Source organism: Eumetopias jubatus, unplaced genomic scaffold (genome assembly GCF_037043125.1).
Source record: "Eumetopias jubatus isolate StellerSeaLion01/CBP00866 unplaced genomic scaffold, mEumJub1_p1.0 scaffold_10, whole genome shotgun sequence".
Classification (NCBI taxonomy): Eukaryota; Metazoa; Chordata; class Mammalia; order Carnivora; family Otariidae; genus Eumetopias; species Eumetopias jubatus.
The window spans coordinates 68666114-68686592 of NW_028274816.1; the positions used below are offsets into that span (position 1 = coordinate 68666114).

The 20479-nt window shown below is 52.6% G+C and overlaps 2 protein-coding genes across 6 annotated transcripts in view; one reads left to right on the plus strand and one right to left on the minus strand.

Moving 5' to 3' along the window:
- TOM1L2 (target of myb1 like 2 membrane trafficking protein) overlaps positions 1-8321 on the minus strand; it is a 115460-nt gene extending 107139 nt beyond the window's left edge. For all 4 annotated transcript variants that reach the window (XM_088027926.1, XM_088027927.1, XM_088027925.1 and 1 more), the window contains exon 1: positions 8196-8321. In XM_088027926.1, the coding sequence (XP_087884052.1) occupies positions 8196-8247 (52 nt within the window). In that variant the 5' untranslated portion in view covers positions 8248-8321. The remainder of the gene's footprint in view (positions 1-8195) is intronic.
- Positions 8322-12841: 4520 nt separating this feature from the next.
- The window catches only part of DRC3 (dynein regulatory complex subunit 3), a 29313-nt gene continuing 21675 nt past the window's right edge, over positions 12842-20479 (plus strand). For both annotated transcript variants that reach the window (XM_088027929.1, XM_028089553.2), the window contains exons 1-3: positions 12842-13001; positions 16428-16544; positions 19612-19778. In XM_088027929.1, coding sequence (XP_087884055.1) covers positions 12842-13001; positions 16428-16544; positions 19612-19778 — 444 coding nt within the window. The remainder of the gene's footprint in view (positions 13002-16427; positions 16545-19611; positions 19779-20479) is intronic.

Below are 20479 nucleotides of genomic sequence, written 5' to 3' on the forward strand. Positions count from 1 at the left end.
TGACAGAGCGAGTATTCTTGTCACATACACACCCCTTCCCTGTTTACAGATCAGGGAAGTGAGTATTACAAGTTAATGAATTCACACAGGGAAGTCATACTGGAGACAGAGACAGAGACTCCACTCCAAAACAAAAAAGTGCCACATGTTGGAAGAGAACAGAGAGAGCCCCGCAGGCATCCCTACTGCTCTAGAATTCCTTGATGGAACTGATGCTAGTTCCGTGGAATTCCCACGTGGAATCAGTTAAGGGCCCTTCTTGTCTAAATGGAAACAGACCAGGCTTGCTGTCTGCAAGGCAATGCCAACAAAAGCCCTAGAGCTTGACTCCCTGCATGTGGAGCATGGCTCGCATGACCCTGAACCACTGAAACTTGGGCAAGTTTCTTGGCTCCTCTGAGCCATTTCTTCGTCTGTAAAATAGAGATAATACCACTGACTTAGAGGAGTTTTCAGAAAAAAAAATATTTTAATGAGATAATCTGTGTGACAGGATGTCTGGAGGATGCTGAAGGATCAGTAAATGATGCCCAGTATTTCTGAGCTTTGAAAGATGCTAAAAAATAAGATTGATAGAAAAGAACCTTTGGAGTGAGCCCCTGGGCAGAGCATACTCTGCCACTTTCTGTGAAGGTCATAAGGAAATAGAAAGTACGCATCCTGCCGTGCGGAGCCTCCGGTCTCATTCGGAAGATAAGGCAATAAACACATGACAAGACGTACAATAAATAACCTCAGGAAACTGTACCAGGCAGGATGGAAGCAATCAACAGGTCTGAGTATCGCAGCTGAATGCCAGACACTGTGTTGGGGACTTCACACACATTCTCTCATTTAATCGCCACAAAAACCTGTAAAGTTAAGGAATTTGCTATTTTATAGGTGAGGAAAGAGCCAAGAGAGATAACAAACATTGTGAGTTCACAGAAGACCATAAACAGGGTGGTCTAGGAAAGCTTCCCGGAGAAGGAGGCAGCACATGCTGCCAGAGAGCAGGCATGCTGACTGGAGGGAGAAGATCAAAGACATTCTGCCAGGTCAGAAGGATTGGTGGGAGCACTAAAATTGGCACCAAGTCTGAAAATGATTTTTTTTTTATTTTTTAAAGATTTTTTATTTATTCATTTGAGAGAAAGTGTGAGCCGGAGGACAGCGGGGGCGGGGGGCAGAGGGAGGAGAAGCAGACTCCCTGCTAAGCAGGGAGCTCGGATGCGGGGCTCAATCCCAGGACCCCAGGATCATGACCTGAGCTGAAGGCAGACGCGTAACTGACTGAGCCACCCAGGTGCCCAGGAAAATGTTTTTTTTAAAGGCCCCTCTCTTAGCCACAACAAGCTGGGTCAGGAAAAAAAAAAAAAAGCCTGAATGTTATTTATATCTTTTCAGACTACTAGGTTAGCCTAAAAATTCTGAGTGATGTACCCGCTAGGTCAAGAGCAACAATCTTTAACTAAAGCTCCTCTGGGTACTTTACCTACATTCTCTTCTTCACTGTTTATCCCCCTACCAGGAAATCTACCAGGAAAAAAACAGGTAGATTACACAGAAATATGCTAAGAGAACTTATACAATGTTGCCATCCAAGAGAAAAATGGAGGGTGAAATATACCAGGACTCCACCCCTTCCATTTACTACAAGAAATAATCTCAAAGAGTTTGTAAGAGAGCCTATTTTTATAGTGATTTTTTTTCTCCTTTGCAGTTTTTTGTGCATTTTTCCAACTGTCTACATGGCAATTCTAGGAGAACTTTTAATAGCCCAAATAGCCCACTCTAAGCAAGGACAGCCCTTCAGCAAAGCCCTTGTGAGTGCGCTCCTGTTCCTGCACATGGAAAGCAGGGCAGGACAAGGAGCAGGCTGACCTGCACCACGTGACCGGAATTTCATAAGCTGTCCAGGCCGTTAAGGACAAATGCTCTCAGAACCTCAGGCCTCTTCCCGTGGTCCACCAACCTGCCTCAGCACTTCTCTCTGATCAGGGCGCATAGGAAGGGCCCTGCCTCAGACCTCGCAGGAATGTCAGTGCCCGCTCCTGACTTCCCTGGAGGACTCCCCGCTGCACACAGATGGGGGCTGGCTTTGATGAGAAGAGAGAAGAATGACCTTTCGGTGACTTCCAAGAGGAAACCTTCCTGTCTCTGTAACGATATCCCTGCTACTCTCCTCTCTAGAAATCCTTCCTGACTCCCCAGGGCCACCAATGAAAGAGCCCCAACTACTTGGCCAACATTTGAAGCCTCCCACCATTAGATCTAACCCTGCCTTTCCAGTCTTACCTTCCACCACTCTCCCTTGCTAGGCCAATAGAACTGATCCTGTTATGCCCTCCCCTCACTTAATAGCAGCCTTCGTTCAAGCTGCTTGCTGTCTCTGCCGAGAGAGAGCCCTCCAAGCCTCCTCCTCCATCCCTACCCATCCATCAAAGCCGTGCTCAGTGGCCATGGCGGCCTCCTGAGTCTTCCTGAGTTCTTCCTTCCTTCCTCAGCTGCTCCTCCTCCCTGGCTGAGGGGGAGGAGCACAGCATAACAACACACCAGTCCCAGAGCCAGAATGCTGAATTCTACTCCAGCTCCCTTCCTACTAGCTGTGGGACCTTCTCTCTCTGCCTCAGGGTCCCTGTCTGCAAAATGGAGATCACACAGTACCTTACTCACTGTATTCTTGTGGGGATTAAAAGACTGCAAGATCTAGAAAGCACCTACTTCAGTCTGTAGCACACGGTAAACTTTTTTTTTAAATATATATATATATTTTTAAGATTTTATTTATTTGACAGAGAGAGACACAGCGAGAGAGGGAACACAAGCAGGGGGAGTGGGAGAGGGAGAAGCAGGCTTCCCGCAGAACAAGGTGCCCTAAGATGCGGGGCTCGATCCCAGGACCCTGAGATCATGACCTGAGCTGAAGGCAGACGCTTAACGACTGAGCTACCCAGGCACCCAGCACACAGTACACTTTTACTGTTACTACTGGAGGTAATAACCCCTTCCATCCTCCACTCTCTTACTTCATTTATCTGTCCAATCTAATGCCCCCACATTTTATCATATCTGATTTAGGTACCTGTCTTAGCTCCCTTATTAAACTGAGCATCCCGGTAAACACTTAGCCTGATGTATACAGAGAGGTGATATAGAGCCATTCAATGAATGACAGATTTCTAAATAACCCCGCTTATAGTCTATCCATAAGAAAACCCACATCTGGGCGCCTGGATGGCTCAGTCAGTTAAGCAGATGTCTGCCCTCAGCTCAGGTCATGATCCCAGGGTCCTGGGATCGAGTCCTGCATCAGGCTCCCTGCTCAACAGGGAGTCTGCTCCTCCCTCTCCCTCTGCCCCACCCCCAGCTGGTACTCTCTCTCGCTCATTCTCTAATAAATTTAAAAAAAAAAAAATCTTAAAAGAAAAGAAAACCCACATTTAGTGTTTGAAAAAAGATAAAGAAGAGATTAAGGGAGCAGAACTTTTCATCTGGAACAACAGTTCTCGAAGTTTGGTCCCTGGACCAGCAGCAGCAGTATCACTTGGGAACCTAGAAAGGTAGAATGCTAGGCCCCAGCCTACTGCTCCCGAATCAGAAACTCTGAAAGTAGGGCCCAGCAATCTGTTTTAACAAGCCCTCCAGGTGATTCTGCAGACCCTGAATCATGAGGTCTGCAGAGCAAGAAGCAACATGGCAGCAAAGGAGGAGCACTGGCTCAGGAGAAGATTCCAGGCTTAACTCTGGCACAAGACCTTACACCGGTCTCCTAACTTCTCAGACCCTCAGCCTCCTTCAAAGCAAGAGAGGACAACAGTAACACTCAGATAATTAAATACTGTTGAGTATTACATGCGATCCCGCACAGAAGTTGCATACAGTAGGTGCTTAATAATTTTAAGCTGCTTTCAGTTGTCTTCCTGTGTATCACACGGGGCTGCAAACACAAAATGACCCAGGTCAAAGGGCTTGGCGAATTGCCAAGTGCAATAGCAATCTGAGGGACAACTAATTATTCTTGGAACAAACAGCCAGGGTGTGGAACACTTAGCATTCCCAGAACGCTGGGAAGCAGTTTATGTCCAACTCCATCGGAGCTACAAGCACAAACTCTGCAACAGAGTATCTGCTTTTTACCTGCTTGTGAAAGCTGAACTAGGAAGAGAATAATAGATGGTCCTCCCTGCACCCACCTCACCCCCTGCACAGTATTCCCATCAGAATTGAGGAACTACTCACTAATCTTTTTCATTTAAGTGAATCCAAACTTTACTCTTGGAAAAAGGATAATCTGAAACCGTTTTCTAGCCAATACAAGGAACTGTCACCACTTGCAGAGCACCATGGAACGGACTTAGGGAAACCCTAGTATGTGATACGCAACCCACAGTGGTCATGGAGGGTTTAGATTAAGGCAGTAACCTTTTGAAATTTGTTTCAGAAGAGAAAACCCAGAAATAAAAGTCCGTACTTTTTCTTCCTCCACACTTCTTAGCCTCTCATACTACTGTTCATTCTGCTCAAAATCATGCATTCTCCTTGGGAACCACCTTCCAGAAGGACAGCGAGGATGGCTACAAGAATACACAGGTCACTATGTCAAACTATGGGGGCTTAGCTGCACCTTCAACCTAACAGCACCAGGTCAGAATGTCCGTGTGAGGCCCCAAGCACGAGAGTAACAATTACCCTCCCTCTTTCCAACCTGGGCCCAGCAGAATGGTTCCCACAAAGCAGATGAGAAGGGCCGTTCGGCCATGAACGAGGCATTGACCTGAGAAAACGCCATCGACCTTCACAAGCACATCCGTGCAATGGGTTTCAAGTAGTGTGCCCTCGGTCACTCAAAAAGATCCAGAAATTTGCCAGGAAGGAAGTGAGAACTCCAGATGTGCACACTGACACCGGGCTCAACAAAGCTGTCTGGGCCAAAGGAATAAGGAAAGTCCCATACCGTAAGTGTGTGTGGCTGTCCAGAAAAACGTAATGAAGATGAAGATTCACCAAATAAGCTCTGTACATTCGTTACCTATGTACCTGTCATCCCTTTCAAAAATCTACAGACAGTTAATGCGGATGAGAACCAACCCGACTGTCAGATAAAGATATAAAACCACAACAAAATGGTAATAGTAATAATGACCAAGCCCTGAGACTACCAGCCTAACACTTTGCAGCTCTAGCACAACTTTGGTGAACATGTTACCTCTATGAAGGCTCCCTGAGAGCAGCTTTTAAACATCTGTATCCCAGAGCCTGGCACCCACAGGCACTCAGAAGGCCGACTGGACTGGGCTGGTGGGATTGTTTCAGTGCAAGGCCTATGCAGCCGTTGAGAGGTATTATTTTACGAGCGGGTAAAATGAGGACCAGAGAAGCTAAAAGTTGGAGTCAGCTAAGCAATGTCATCTTTGACATCACCCCCCGCCCCCAAGACCAGGGCTTTATCCTGGGCCCAAACCCAGCTTGCCACTGTCCCCACCGCCACCTCTGTTCCACTCAGACTGGTGAACACAGATGTGCCCACACCCCCCCTTCCCTGCCTCATGTACCTGTCCCCAGGCACAGGGTGTCCTCCTCTCTGCCTGTGGAATTCCCGGCCACCCTCGTGAGCAGCCCTCAGACTCCAGGAAGCCAGTCCTATCTCCCCAGCTCTTCTGAATTCTGGATTCTGAAGAGCACTGACCATCCCCCCTACTCAACTGAGCACTCAACTAGGCAGTGGCCTTCTATTAGTGATCGTTACTCCAAGCATCTCTGCTCTCCCTCTCTCTCGACACCAGAAATCCCTTGAGGACCAGGATAGCTACGAAATCTCAGCTCTCCCTCTTCCCAGATGAGCAGTGGCTTTACTCCTCTGAGCCTCAGTTTCCCTATCTCTAAAGTGGGGAGGACAACAAAACTTAACTCCACAGAGCAGCTGTATGAAGCAAGTAATAGCTGTAGATCTGCCCTGTGTAAGCTGGAGCTGCTGCTTTTACTCATCAGCTTTGTTTTATTTCTGTCTCCCTTCTCTCCCGTGAATCGCCTGGCAATAGTTTTAAAAGAATACTAACGATACTAAATGCCATGAAAATCACTTTTACACTTCGTCACAACAGTACAGAATATACATTAGAACCTCCTTCTATCCTCTAATTTATCTGAACCGTGAAATCAGCTGGGCCTTGCCTGATGACCAACTGGCAATCAGGAGGCTTCATTCTCTTCATGGGTCAAGTGTCTTGTCTAAGGGCTGGCGCTGCCGGAACCTGTTCCTTCACAGGTCACAGATGGGCCAGTTACCCCCCATACCCTCTCCCTAACTTAACTCTTCTGTTGTTAACGGTGACAGCTACAATTTATTGAGCCTCTACTATGTCCCCGGCAACTGTCATCTCACTTAAACTGTACTACTCTGAGTATGAAATCTCTCTCTTTTTCTCTCTCTCTCAGCACACTAAGGTTCAGAAGGGTCACACAATTTTTCTAGGGTCACACAGCCAAAAAATGGGTAAGGCAAAACTCAACTCAGGCCTTCCTGACAAGCATCATGCTCTTTCCACTCATATGTACCCCCATATCCCTAATATTTGTATATTTTTAAATGTCCTCTAACTTCTACCCCTCACCAGCTACCCCGGCATTTCCAAGGTGTGGCGCTTCCTATTTTAAAGGAGACAGAAAAGAAAACAAATCCCCTCAAGTTTACCAGCTCCCTCCAATAACTGATTGGGATTCAATACCCAGCTGAGCAATGAGGTTTCGGAAAAGAAAGAGCACCTGAGGAAAGGAAAGGAGGAAGAAAATCTACATAGACACGGTAGTCCGTAAAGGTGGGAAGAGACTTACCCCAGGCCCAGTTCCATCATCCCCTATCAAAGACCTTACACCACAAAGAAAAGCAAGGCTCCCAAATGGCAGTTAGCTAACAGAAGAGGCCTCGATAATTTTCCAGACCCCACTAACGGCTGCAAAGTAAGCTAGAAAGTAATAAGTAAATCAGGAAATAAACAAATCACTACAGCCTAAACCAGCCAGGCCCAGAAGGACACCAAAGCTCCCCACTCCAAAGACGTTTTACCGGTCCATCCACCAACCAGGAGGAACCCAGTTTTAAAAGAAACCAGTCAACATTCTTGGCTCATCGGTTGGCGAAAGTTCCTGTCTTGGGTGAAAAGGCAAGTTGCTTTTTTAGTAGAGAAACCCCACAGAGTGGGGTCATTCTGGTTTTCATTCACATAGCCTTGGGTTTTTCCTTACCCAGGATACCAGTCATCTCTGGTGCCCTTTTCCAGGTGCCCAGAGCCCCCATATAGGATTACCAGGTACTAAGGAGTACCCCTCTCTCTACGCTGTCACCAAAAGACTTCAGCTTTGGGCAAATTTAGTACAGCAGGGAAGCAATAGTCAATGTGCAGAGACTAAGGAATATCAAAACTTTAGGACTTGAAGGGACATGAACCTAGCGCATCTCACCTCCAAACACCTCATTCTGACGGACAGGGAAAACGTCAAACCAGAGAGAGCAGTGACTTGCACAAGGTCATATAGGAAGACTCACTGGCAAAGCCCCTTCTGGAGCCCAGGCTTCCTGACTCCCAGTCCTGGGCTCTTATCGTTAAATAACACGGCCTCCCTTCTTTCCCAGAGGCAGTGCAGGGATGCCACCCCCCTGGCAAGATAATCACCCTCGGGGAACCCTTCCCCCCATCCCAGTCCCTCCCACAGCCTAGCTGAGTTGCAGCTCTAATTAGCAAGTCTCAGAGCAGGGAGTATTCTCTGGGAGGGTGCCCGGTCTGAGGGCTGCTGGTACTGAAAAGAAGGACAAGGATGGGGGAAGAAGAGTGTGGGAGAACTGGGTCCTGGTGGCAGTGGCAGCGAGACCGGCAGCCTGAATGAGGGCGCACTCGGTGGCATCTCCCACCAGGCGAGGAGGCAAGCCGACCCCGGCAGCCCGCACCACCTCCACGAGCCGGGAGGGGCTGGGCCCTGATCGGGAGGGACGCGTGGAGCATCTCCGAGTCCAAGCAGGGCCTCGGGGAGCCGCCTGGCAGACTGGCACCGGCGCCGTGAGCAGGGCCCAGGCAGCCCGTGGGCAGACACCCGACGTAAAGGATGCCCGGGCGGCCCGTGGGGTGGCACCGGTGCCCGGCGAGGGCCCGCGGTCCTCACCAGCCCCGTCAGCCGCCACCGTCGCCCACCCAGATGGCCCACCCTTCGCGCGGCCTTACCGAGGCACTGCCCCACCGGGGTGCTGAACGGGTTCCCCAGGAGGAACTCCATCTTGAGCGGACAACGCGGCAGCGGCCCGGGCCCCCTGTCAGCCGCCCGGGTCCCCGGTGTCCCCCGTCGCGCTCCCGACCTGACTGACACTTGCCCCCGCCCCACCCTCCCGAACGCAGAACGCCCGGCCCCTGACCCCACCCCTCGTCGCGTCCCTATTGGGCAGAGTCTGCCTAGCCGTTCTCCGATTGGCCCCTACGCCTCCCTCGCGAAGCCCCGCCTACTCCGCGGCGCCCGATTGGGCGGAGCGGCGAGCTAGGTCACAGGAATCTCCGTCAGGCGTAGCGGCACCTTCCCTGGCCCGCCTCCGAACGAGACTCTGTGTGTTTTGATTCAGTTATATTTTGGTCAATCTAGCGAATCCTTACTATTACTGGGCAAGAGACGAGTCAATCACTCAAGCGGGGGGGAGGGGCTGGAGAAGAGGCGGGGCCACTAATATCCCTGCCCATAGAAAGTGCGGATTGGAGAAACGTTTGTTTTTTCTACTGCTGGTTGGTGGTAGGAGTATTTCCCCACCCAAGAAATGTTATCACGTGACCGTCAACTTTCACCCAGAGTGCCTCTACCACGCGACTTCCCCTTAGCAACCGACTGGCCGCGCTTGGTTCCCTTAGTAACCGGGCGAAGCGTCCCCTGCGTGGAAGCAGTCGGGCGGCGGGCGCTTGAGACCGTGAGACCTTGGAGCGGAGACCGCGGGAGGACTCGCAGGGGCAGACAGATCATCGATTTAACGCTTTCCTCTGACCTTTTTTCCTGGGAGTCGGCCCGGCCTTCCTCACCTGTAAAACAAACACACAGGTTCTTGGCCAGCCACTTCACGGCCGCGCTGAGACACTGGGCTTTCGGGCCTGTGGATGAGAAAGAGATGCTAAGGACGCATTTCCTCGGGGAGCAGAGCCCGAAGAGGTTTTTTTTTTTAGGGGCTCCATCCGCCGACTTCCTGGCCTGATCTCTTTTATCGAAACAAAGGTACCCGGTCCACTGATAAGCTCTTCGAGTATTTAACCCTCATATCCGTCCTCTTAAACTGTTACAAAATTGTTTCTCTTCTTTATTTGTATTCTTCACCTGGTGCTGTAGAGAGTTCCGTTCCTCTCTCTTCTCGGTAGCTCACTGTACGACTTTGGACAATTTCCTTCCCCTCCCGGGCCTCAGTTTCCCTCTCTGGGAAATGAGGGAATTAGGACTCCTTTCTCCAGTGGCTTCCAGAGCCGACATGCAATTAAGTAATGAAGATGCACTAAGTACCCAGTAAGCACGCAGTTAATAGGTGATTTTCTCTTAGTAACCCATGGCCAGGAGGGGCTATGTTTTTCAGATTCAATTGATCGCAAGTTCTTGCTTCCCAGGACAATTCTGGTCTTGTTTCCCCGTGAGGAGCCTGCTCCATTGGCAGTGGTGTAGAACTCTCTGCTGCTTTCCCCGTCTCCTACCTCTGGTCTTCACCACCAATACTGTTGTCAGGCAAGTCAACAGGAACCCAAACTGGGTGGTAAATTATTGATAAAAGCCCCTTTAGGGGAAGAGTGGTCGGGCCTTGGCCCTGGCCCAGAACAGCTGTGAGAAATGTTGTGCGTTGTGACAATGAAAATCCACAGTGCCCTGGGTACGGTTGAGTCATGATTAAGAGAATGGGCTCTGGAGTCATGGTCCCCTGCCTCTGCCATATGCCATATAGATGTATTGACTTAGGCATCTTACTTAACCTTTCTAACTAGCTTCTGGGTTGGTTGGTTGGTTGGTTGGTTGGTTGGTTTGGTTTGTTTGTTTGTTTGTTTTAATCTGGAAACTGCAGATGATTAGTCCTACATATAAGTCAAGTTCCTGGAGATCTCTCACAGCCACATCTTACTGCCACCCTGCTTACGACTCTTGCTGATCTCAGTATGACAGCCAGAGTGAGCCTCTTAAAAGTAAAAGCTGAGGGCGCCTGGGTGGCTCAGTCGTTAAGCGTCTGCCTTCAGCTCAGGTCATGATTCCAGGGTCCTGGGATCGAGTCCCACGTCGGGCTCCCTCCTCGGGGCGGCGGGGGAAGCCTGCTTCTCCCTCTCCCACTCCTGCTTGTGTTCCTGCTCTCGCTATCTCTGTTTCTGTCAAATGAATAAATAAAACCTTTAAAAAAAAAAAAAGTAAAAGCTGATCATCACGTCACTGCCCTTATTAAGCCCCAGGAGGGATCCTAGGATAATAAACTCCCGTAGGCCCCTCCAACCTTGTTTAACTTCAGCCCAAATGGAATATGGCTTGTTCTCTCCTACCTCCGGGCCCTCGCTGTGCAGTTCCCTCTTCCTTCTTTTCTACTGCTCCTTCAGATCCCAGCCCTGTCTCCCCTGGCCAGGCCAGGTGCCCCTAATGTATGCTGTCCTCGTTCCGTACAACTACAAACTTGTCATGGTCTGTCATTAAATATTTGTATGATGATCTGATTCACGTCTGAAACAGAGGGAAGGAGATCTGTTTTATTCACGGCATGTAGTAGCTATTCATGACGTGTGTGGGCTGAATAAATGATCTTAAACAAATGTAGGAGGGAGGACTTACCCATTTTTACAGACGAGAAATTAAAGACTGAGACAGGTGAGGTTAGTTGCCAAAGGATGCACACCCAGGTTCCAGATCCTGCCCTCGTGTGCTTAACAAAGAGCTTGCCTCACAACCAGTCCACATTGAGTAGTGATTGTGGGCTTGACGGAAAGCAAGCCTGATCCGTCCCAGGTGCCAGGCCTAGATGAAGTGGGAGTGATGAGAAGTCAGTTACGGTTTTGAAATCGGAATTAAGAAGCATTTCCCAAAGTACAGCACTTTTCTTTGAGAAAGCACAAACACTTTTGCAGGTAACATCTGCCAAACACTGCACATTAAAATTTCCCCAAAGGCAAGTTGGTGTCAGGGTATGGGAAATCGTAGGAAAAAATGTTTCAAAAGAGCGGGGAGATGGAAAGAGGGGGAGAGGACTGGAAACGTCTTTGGGAGTTGACTCATTCACTCTTAAGGAGTCGGAGCCAGCGTTGAGAGACTGGAGAGAGTGGGAAGGCGGAAGGCGCAGGTGGAGAAGCAGCAAGGTGGGGGTAGCACTTGGGAGTGGGAGTGGGGCTAGGGGAGGCTTTGGCTCCTCAGGGGCAGAAGGAAAGGACACACGACAGTTGGACGCACAGGGACATTTGATCACGGACAGCCCAGAAATGGCAGATGCATATTTATATAAGCTGCATCCAAGTGGATGGTGGGGGAGGGCGGAGGAGGGCAGTGGCAGTTTCTAAGACCAGGTGGCAGGATTGCTGGGCCCACCCCAGTCTGCTGTGGACATCATCACCCCAACACCAGAAGTCTCTCCAGCAGCGCTCAGTGGAATAATACAGGGACTGCCCAGCATCAGGGAAGAGGCCTGGGCGTCGGGGACCAAGAGGGCAACGGTAGATGGTGAAGCAGCAGGGAGGAGAGAAACGGGTGGGAAGTAGGAGGGAGGACGGAGTTTCCAGAGGGTTCAGGAGGCCGAATCTGGGAGCCTCCCATAGAGTGTGCCTTCCCAGAAGGGTCCAACCCTTCTGGATGTTCTCACTCTTCGGTTGGTAAGGCTGGGAATGAGGTCACGGTGCCTAGGCTTCCCGGGGCTGTGGCTCTGTCCGGCCCGGAACAGCATCCTGAGGTCAGCCGTTTGCCTGCAGAGTCTCAGCCAGATCTTTTGGCCCATTAGCAGCAGAAACCTACTGGACTCAGTTTAAGTAAAATCGGATTTAATGTGAGAAGTCAGGAAACTCTCACGGGGCATGGAGTTAGGGTCATGAGGGGCAGGAAAGTCAGCAAAGACTGGGTCAGTCTGTCGGCCCTTTTGTCTTATTTTCTGCTTCACCTCGGTTCCCATTTCTGTTTCTCTCTGTCCATCTGCCTCATCTTCCTCTTGGTTCTCTCTGCTTAACCGCATGTCTGGCTAGCCGGTGACCCACCCCCCCCCCCCCGGCTCCCCCCCGGCTCACACAGCCGGCTCTGATGGGACTTTCATCCTGCTGCCCCAAGTTCACATTTCTCGGGGGGAAAATAGGAATGGCCAGCTTGGGTCCGTGTCCACCAATCTCCACGCACTGAGCAGCTTGTGGGGAGACGTGGGGAGTCTCTCAGGGAAGGAGAGCAGCAGGCTGCTCTGCCTGGTAGGGGCTGCCAAGGATCCTGGGCAGCAGCTGGTGGCAAGACACCGAATGAGGCTGGCTGAGGAAAGCCAGAGGCCGAAGACGACCACAGCCATAAGGGGAGCTGAGCTCCAGCTGAGCTCCAGAGAGACCAGCATGGGCATCAGTCTTCTGGGGGGGGGGGGGTAGGGTCACAGCCGTGCTTGTGGGACCGAGGGGTGCACCCCTGCAGGTGGGTGCCAGGCAGAACGGGGGCAGATGGTTGCTGGAAAAGGCCTGGAGCAGCCTTGGTGCAAAAGTACTAGCCCCTAGGTGCAGCGGGGCCAGGGAGTGGGAGGAGGCGGCCCCGGAGCATCAGTGACTGTCACCATGCTCCACAGTGCCTTAAAGAGACCCCACCCAGACCCTGTCCTCAGACAAAGGGAGAAGCAGACGGTGGAAGAGGAATGTGGTGTCTTTTAGGGAAAATGCAGAGGCTGTACGACTCCGTGGAGCCGAGAGTGATGGACGAGCACATGCTCAAGCTGGCTGTGGAGGAACAAGGCCCGCAGGAGGAGGCTGGGCCGCTGGCCAGGCAGGAGGGCATCCTCTTCAAGGATGTCCTATCACTGCGGCTGGACTTCCAAAGTGCGTATCCTGGGCCTGGGGTGGGGGCACCAGGCAGCCCAGCATCCCGCCCCGGGCTTCTCTGCCCCAGAATTCCACGCAGGGTCCATGATCTCGGGACCCCCATGGGCATTTGGGCCTGCCTGGGTGAGAAGGCGTAGGGGTGACACAGAGTGTTTTAAGGCTTAATACGGCGTGTCATTAGCACTTACATATCCACAGCACCCCTGATTCTGAATAATAAGACAAGAGATCAAATTCCCCCCCTCTAAATCTAGGTGAACCCAAAGGCCACGCTGCTTCCGTCAGACTCCACTGGATTCTTTGGAGCAGGGTCCCTGGCAGGTAGAACCCAGGAAGGTGGCTCCACGCAGCCAGGGAGGAGCCATGGGGAGCAGGGGGCTGTGTGCTGGGGCAGGAGACAGGAGGGGCACCTCAGCAGAAGCAGGACAGCCTAGTGGGAAGATATGGCTCAGGACCAAAGCGGTCCTGAGCGCCCAGTGTCCTGATCTGTAAAATGGGAAGATTAGAGTCCATGTCTCAAGCGCTGGTGGGAAGGAGAAAACAGGGCAACACAGCGCCTGGCTCACTCGAGGGGGCCTGTGAGTCAGGACAGAGGGGGTGCGAGAGGGAGCGAGAAAGGTGGCCAGAGGCCTGCGCTTCTCGGGCAGGTGGGCCACAGCGGAGTCACCCGGGCTGATTCGCAGGCCTGCTCTGTCCTGGGTTTCTCCCCTGGCCTGCCGGGTCAGCCGGGAGACAACAAAGAACACAGCAGCCTGGGCAGACCATGGGGACACAGCAGTGGGCAAGGCAGGCCGAGCCCTGGCCTAAGCCTCACGAAACCCACAGGCCTCCCCAGACCGCGGCCTCCACAGCCGACCACCCAGAGCAGGGAGGGACCCTGGGCCTCAGCCACCTCAGCAGTGGGGGAGGGTTAAAAGGATTGCAGAAGGGCTGTCACCTGAGGGGCGTTAGCCTCCTTTGGCTTATCCCCTCCCCTGCCGAAGGTTCATTGCCCTGGTATTTACCAAATGATCGTTATATGCCAGGTGCTGTTCTGGGCACTAGGGATTCAACGGTGAACAAAAAGGACAAAAAAACCCTGTCCTCATGGAACTGACATTCAGGTGATGGGAAAAATAAAGAAGGGAAATAATAGGGTATGCTAAAAATATGTGCTATGGAGGAAAATCAAGGAGAGGAGAAAAGGGGTGAGGGTAGGGTGCCATGTTTTATTGGGTGGTCAGAGGCCTTATGAAGAACGTGACAGTTGGGGCGCCTGGGTGGCTCAGTCAGTTAAGTGTCTGCCTTCAGCTCAGGTCATGATCCCGGGGTCCTGGATCGAGCCCCACATCAGGCTCCCTGCTCGGCGGGAAGCCTATTTCTCCCTCTCCCACTCCCCCTGCTTATGTTCCTACTCTCTCCCTCTCAAATAAATAAATAAAATATTAAAAAAAACAAACAAACAACGTGACAGCTGAGCAAAGACTAGAAGGAAGTGAGGGAAAGAGCCACGTGGAGATCTGGGGGAAAGCATTCCAGGCAGAGGGAGCAGCCAGTGCAAAGGCCCTGAGGCAGGCAGTCCTGTATGGAGACTTGTCAGAGAGGTGGTGGGGTCAGCTAGCATCAGCCTTGGGGGCCAAGAGCTGGTGTTTCACTTTTATGGTGAGTGAGGTGAGAGCCCTGGGAGGGTCCTGAGCAGAGGAGGGACAGGCTGGGACTTAGGTTTCTATAAGATCCCACTGCTGCAGGAGGATAGAGTGGGGGGCCTCAGGGCCAGAGCAGAGAGACTAGTGAGACAGTTGTGATCCAGGGAATAATGACAACGGGCTGAGACCAAGCCGGGCACAGTGAAGGCGGATCCCATGTCTATGTTGAAGATTAAATGGACTCTTTGGGCAGTCCTGTCGTGCTGGTAACTCATTTAGAGCTATCAAATACATCCAGGTTTTGTTGTGTTGTTTGGCTTTTCCACGTGAATGGCTGATGCCTTGGGAAAAGCCCGCACATACGTGTGCAAGGCAAAGCACCCAGCGTGTGGGAGCCGTGGAAGTCGGCCATAGCCATAGCCAAGAGCTGTCAGTCAGACCAGGGCCAGAAAGCCTTCTGGAAAATCCAGAGGCATCTGAGAGCGTAGGTGGAGATGGTGGCTGGTATCATTCTGGGAAATCTGGCCTCAGAGAGCTGGGAACAGACACCAGTCTCACCTGGCCCCAGGAACCCGGCGGAGGCAGGGCCCTGGGTCAGAGTAATGCTGTCCACCCATCCCTACCCACACCTGGCTTGGGGAGGGCACCCAGGAGGGACATCTTTCCTCCCCCAGGCCCTCACAACCCCATGGTAAACCCTGCCCCTCTGAATGAATATTGAAACCTCTACCCCCAGTGTGTGGTTATTAAATGTACCTTTTCTTTTCTTTTACCCCTTTCACTTCTATATTTTTTTCAGTTCTTTTCGTAAGTGTAGTCTAATTTTTTAAGTTTTTGAAATCATTACAGAAGCAAATAGAGAAAAAAAGGGGCAGATACACAACCGGGCTATTATGGCTTCTAGAAAAAAAACGGGACAAATTTAGGCCTCCAGAATTTTACGTTACACGGTGTATACGTATTTTTACTTAAGCGTAATTCAGAACTTCTCGGGCTGTCAGTAACAGAAACCGAACTCGGCCTGGCACGAGGAGCAAAAGGAGTGAGTTGGTTGTATGCCCTGAAGGGACCACAGGTCGGGTGCTTCAGTGACATCAGGAACCTGCCTGTCTGTTGTATGGGTGACTTAGCCCATTCCCCACTGATGGACATTGGGGTCCCCCCACCTTTCTGCCTCTCATGTGCCTATAGGTGTTTCTTTGGGCAACATACCCAAGTGTGTCTTTACAGACAGATTCCAAATAGAGAAATTTTGCACGTCAGAGGGCACAGACATTACCTATTTCAGGAAACTTGGCCAAATTGCCCTCCGAGATGGCTGAACGAGTTGGTTGACGCCCTCACCACCAGCGCACAAAGGGTGGGTGGTACAGGCTTTCACCCCGCAGCCCTGATTCTATTTGTCACACTGTGGAAGGAAGGACACTGTCCCAAGGTGTTACAGCCTCCTGGGCAGCCCCCCAGCTGGGCCTAGAGGCAGCACGACTGAGTCCCATGCCCGGGGCAGGTCCGGCCCACCTTCACAAGGACCCCGCTACACCTCCCCTCACCCCCGAGGCCCTCTCGGTCCTGCCGAGGTCCTGAGCAGGAGCCCCCATCACTGCCCTCCATGCACTAATGGAGACTCCTGGGCGCTTGGCCCACATCCCCAGGGCACCCGAGTCCTCCAGGGCAAGGTGGTGGAGTTGGGGGGCCTTTTGTATGGTTAGCATTGGCCATCTGGATTCTCCAGTATGCTGGCACTGAACTCTAACCCGAGGCTTGGGACCAGCCAAGGCACCTCCTCCAATTGTTTCAGACATCCTCCACATAGACAGCCTCTGGCAGTTTGAGAACTTGAGGAAGCTACAGCTGGACAACAACATCATTGAGAAGATCGAGGGCCTGGAGCATCTCGTGCACCTGGTCTGGCTGGGTAAGGGCCCCTCCTGCCTGGGTGTCCAAGCTAATCCAAGGTGACGCCCGGCCAAGGTTATTGCCTCGCTGGCGATTTTCTGCTGGCGGCCCAGCATCAGCCAGGGTACAGTAGAAGGCCCATCTACTGGGAACAAGAAAGCCACTCTTTTTAAAAGCCTGGGGCCTTGGCTGGGCAGAGCCAGCAAAGATGTGTTTGGACGCGCCAGGCCAGAATATTCTGACCCACCTGCCAAACCTCTCCAGCTGGGGGAGGGTCTGGGGAGCAGCCTTAGACTCCTTCTAGTTATTCTAGACTCAGTGGGCCCTGCCAGCCAGGGGGCCCAGAGCAAACCAGAAACAAGCATCGCAGCTGCTAACGTGCTTGGAGCACTTACCACCTGCTAAGCACGGGCCTGTGTGCTTTCCACATGAGGCCTGTTAATCCATACAGCATCCCCAGTGTGGAGCTGAGCAAACTGAGGTCACAGGGATTAGTGGGGGCATCAGGCTCTCAGTCTCACTCCGGAGCCCTGGCCCGCATGGCTGAGGCCTCACGGGGTTTTGATGACCCAGGAGAAGGGGCTGGCCGGAGAGCTCTTTACCTGGTGGTCTGATGTGGCCCTCAGAGCAATCCTAACAGGTGAGTGTTACGATCCCAAAGTGCAGAAGAGGAAATGAGGCTCTCCGAGGCCAAGGCACTTGCCCAAAGCTCCAGCAGAGGGGGCGTGCAAGCCCCCATCTGCCTGACCCCAAAGCCTGACTCCCTCCATCCTGTCTGTCTGCTCTCCTTCACCGGCAACTCCGAGTTGCCAAAATACTCCCAGCTACGCTGGTTCTGACGGTGCCCAGCCCACAGCAGCCCCACGGACAGGATCACGTTGCCTCACAGACCCAGCAGCAGATGCTGGGGGAGGCAGAGGCGGCCCACAGCCAGGTCTTTTGCCCCAGGCAAGCCCTCCTGGTACCCCAGCACCCATTAACGCTGAGTCTGGGCGTGGCAGCCCACCTGCATTGCCAGGAGTCCTTGTGTCTATAGGAGATGAAGGGGTGAAGAAGGTGCCGGGTCAGCCCAGACCCTGAGCCGTGCCCCCTCCGGAAGTCCTGCCAGGTTCCAGCTGTCTCAACGGCAGGCTTGGAGGCGAGAGCTACTAGGCCCAGCTGTCTCTGACATCAAACGAGTGCCGCAGGCCCTATGAGCTACTCCTGCGATACCCAGGGTTCCGTGGGGGTGAGAGAGCAGAGGGGAAATTTCTGGAAAGAGGTCAGGTTATCCCCCTCAAAGAGTCAGAAGCTGGCCTTTGTCCGGCCACAGTGCCAGTCATCCAGGGACCCCACAACAACCAGGAAGAGCTGAGTCCCTCAGGTGCACAGGGGTGGGGGAGATGGTGCCCCCCCCCCGGGGGTTCAGCAGCCTCCACCTCACATGAGGCCCGGCTGGTGGCCCACGGTGTTGGCTGTCCCAGGGCTGAGGCTGTGCTGGAGCCAACTAGAAGTGGCTCTCCAAGGCTGATTATGCACATCTCGTCCCAGCTGTGCATTCAGGGATGTCAGGCTGCTAGCTTGAAATTGGCCACCATGGGAGGATTTACACCACAGAGATGGCAAGCACTGCAATTCACGGCAAACCCCTCCCACCCCGCCCCCGGGCTCCCAGCGCCCTTGTTAAACACTTCCCAGAACACAGCCAGTTCCAGTGCGGTGGGGCCAGGCCTCCGAAGAACAGAACAGGCTGCATGGTGAGAAAGGGAGTGGGCAGCCCTGGCATTTGGCAGACCCCAGTTCAATGCCAGCTCTGGCCATACACTGACTTTACACCAGTTCCTGCAGCCCTCTGGACCTCTCTGTGCTGGCTGATCGTGGGCATATGCCACCAGGCCCCTAGAATCTCTGTTTCTTCATGCATCAAACGCGGATGATGAGACCTTTGCTGTGGGAGTTAAATAAGGTGATGCACTTAAGAGCCAAAGAGACAATAAGTTACCAGTAGTTTCAACTGTCAGCAGGTGAGCATGCCCTGGTAGGCCAGGGGGGTGCTGAATTCAGATGCGGATAGACTGAATTCCCAAACCACCATTTGCATGTGACAGCATGCAGCTATCATGAGTGTGTTTCAGAGCTCATGAAGAATTTCCAGTTTGTGCCTATGGGCCATTGGTGTTCCACGACAGGCTTTCAGCTCCAACCCCAACCGACCCCGAAAACCCAGAGTCGGGGGTACAAGCAAGTTTGGGCTAGAGAGGGCCTAGCATCTCCGTTGGTGGGCGGAGTTAGGGTTTTGGAGGAGCCTGAGTCATCTGTGATGTAGCTGGAAGATCGGGCCTGTCCAGGGAGGAGCCCCGGATGAAGTCTGGCACCACCGAGCTTAGCTGGGTGGCTTTGAGCAAATCACTGAGCCTTTCTGAGCTGCAGCTTCCCGCCGATCACATGGGGAGAGAAATTCCAGACTGGCACTCAGGGCTATTGTCAGAGGATGAACTTGATAAACTGGTAAATGCTAAGCAGATAGGTGATAATATTTTTTTAAAGATTTTATTTATTTTTAGAGAGAATGGGGGAAGGGGCAGTGAGGGAGAGAGAATCTCCAGCAGACTCAGTGCTGAGCCCAGAGCCTGATGCAGGGCTCGATCCCACAACCCCAAGATCATGAGAGCTGAAATCAAGAGTCGGACGCTTAACGGACTGCTTAACCGACTGAGCCAGCCAGGCGCCCCAGGTAGCATTATTCTTAAAATGCCCATAGATGTGAGTGAAGGAGGCCCTCCAAACAGCCTCCTCCCACTCAAAGATGCACCGTTTGGGACCTGCCATTCATCATTTCCATCCCAGAACAACCACAGAGCACAGGCAGGAGTATGTGCCCTCATGTGCCCAGCCAGGAAGACAAGCGGTAGAACAGGAGAGGGCGGTAATAGTTGGAGAGCACAGGAAAGAATCCAGGCATGGCTTCTAGAAAACCACAAGCTGTCAGACAGTGAGTCTGTTACTGGCCTGTCGGCTTGGTGCTATCTCCCAGGGCGTGAGTAGCCCCGATGGGTCTGTTTCAAGACAGTCCACCCACTGGGCCCTCACAGCCCTCTTCCTTCCAGACCTGTCCTTCAACAACATCGAGGCCATCGAGGGGCTGGACACGCTGGTGAACCTGGAGGACCTGAGCTTGTTCAACAACCGGATCTCCAAGATTGACTCTCTGGATGCCCTGGTCAAGCTGCAGGTGTTGTCGTTAGGCAACAACCAGATCGGCAACATGATGAATGTGAGCTCTCGGGCCCGGGACTGGAGTGGCCGCCCCTGCCGTTCCTGCTGTCCTGCCAGCCGGGCCCTCTAGATCATCAGAGTAGCCGGGGACAGGGGAGGGGGATCTGAGGCCAGGAGAAAGGTAGACTTAGCCACCCAGATCACCCCCTTCTCCTAGAAAAGCCAGAAATCCAGACTGCTCTACCAGAGATTGGATCATGTTTAAACACCATGTTTAACCCATGCTTAGCCCACCGGTGGAGGCCAGTTTGTACCTCTCTGCCTCTTCCCCTGAGCCCCACACTCACTCGAACATTTGCTGCGGTGAGGACCTACTGGATGTGGGGCCTTGGGCCTGAGCTCAAGGGTACAGAGACAAAGGTCTGGTCCCTTTGGGGGTGCCCAGCACACACCCATATAATCAAGGCACAAGGTGACAAGAAGCCAGCGTCAGCCCAGGACATTGGCAGTGTGGGGGAAGGCAAGGTGACCCCCCTGCACGCCCCTAGAACAGGTGAGCTGACCTCTGGGTCCCCTGACTGGTCTGTTCTCTCAGTTCCCATCTGTATATCCTTACAGCACTTACCCCCAAGCGGGAACAATTTTATTTACTTTCTACACCATTCCTCTTCCCTGCCACTCAAATGTGAGCCCTTGCTGCAAGGGGAGGGACCGCGTGAGCTTTGTTCCCACTGTGTCCCCAAGGCCTAGCACATGCCT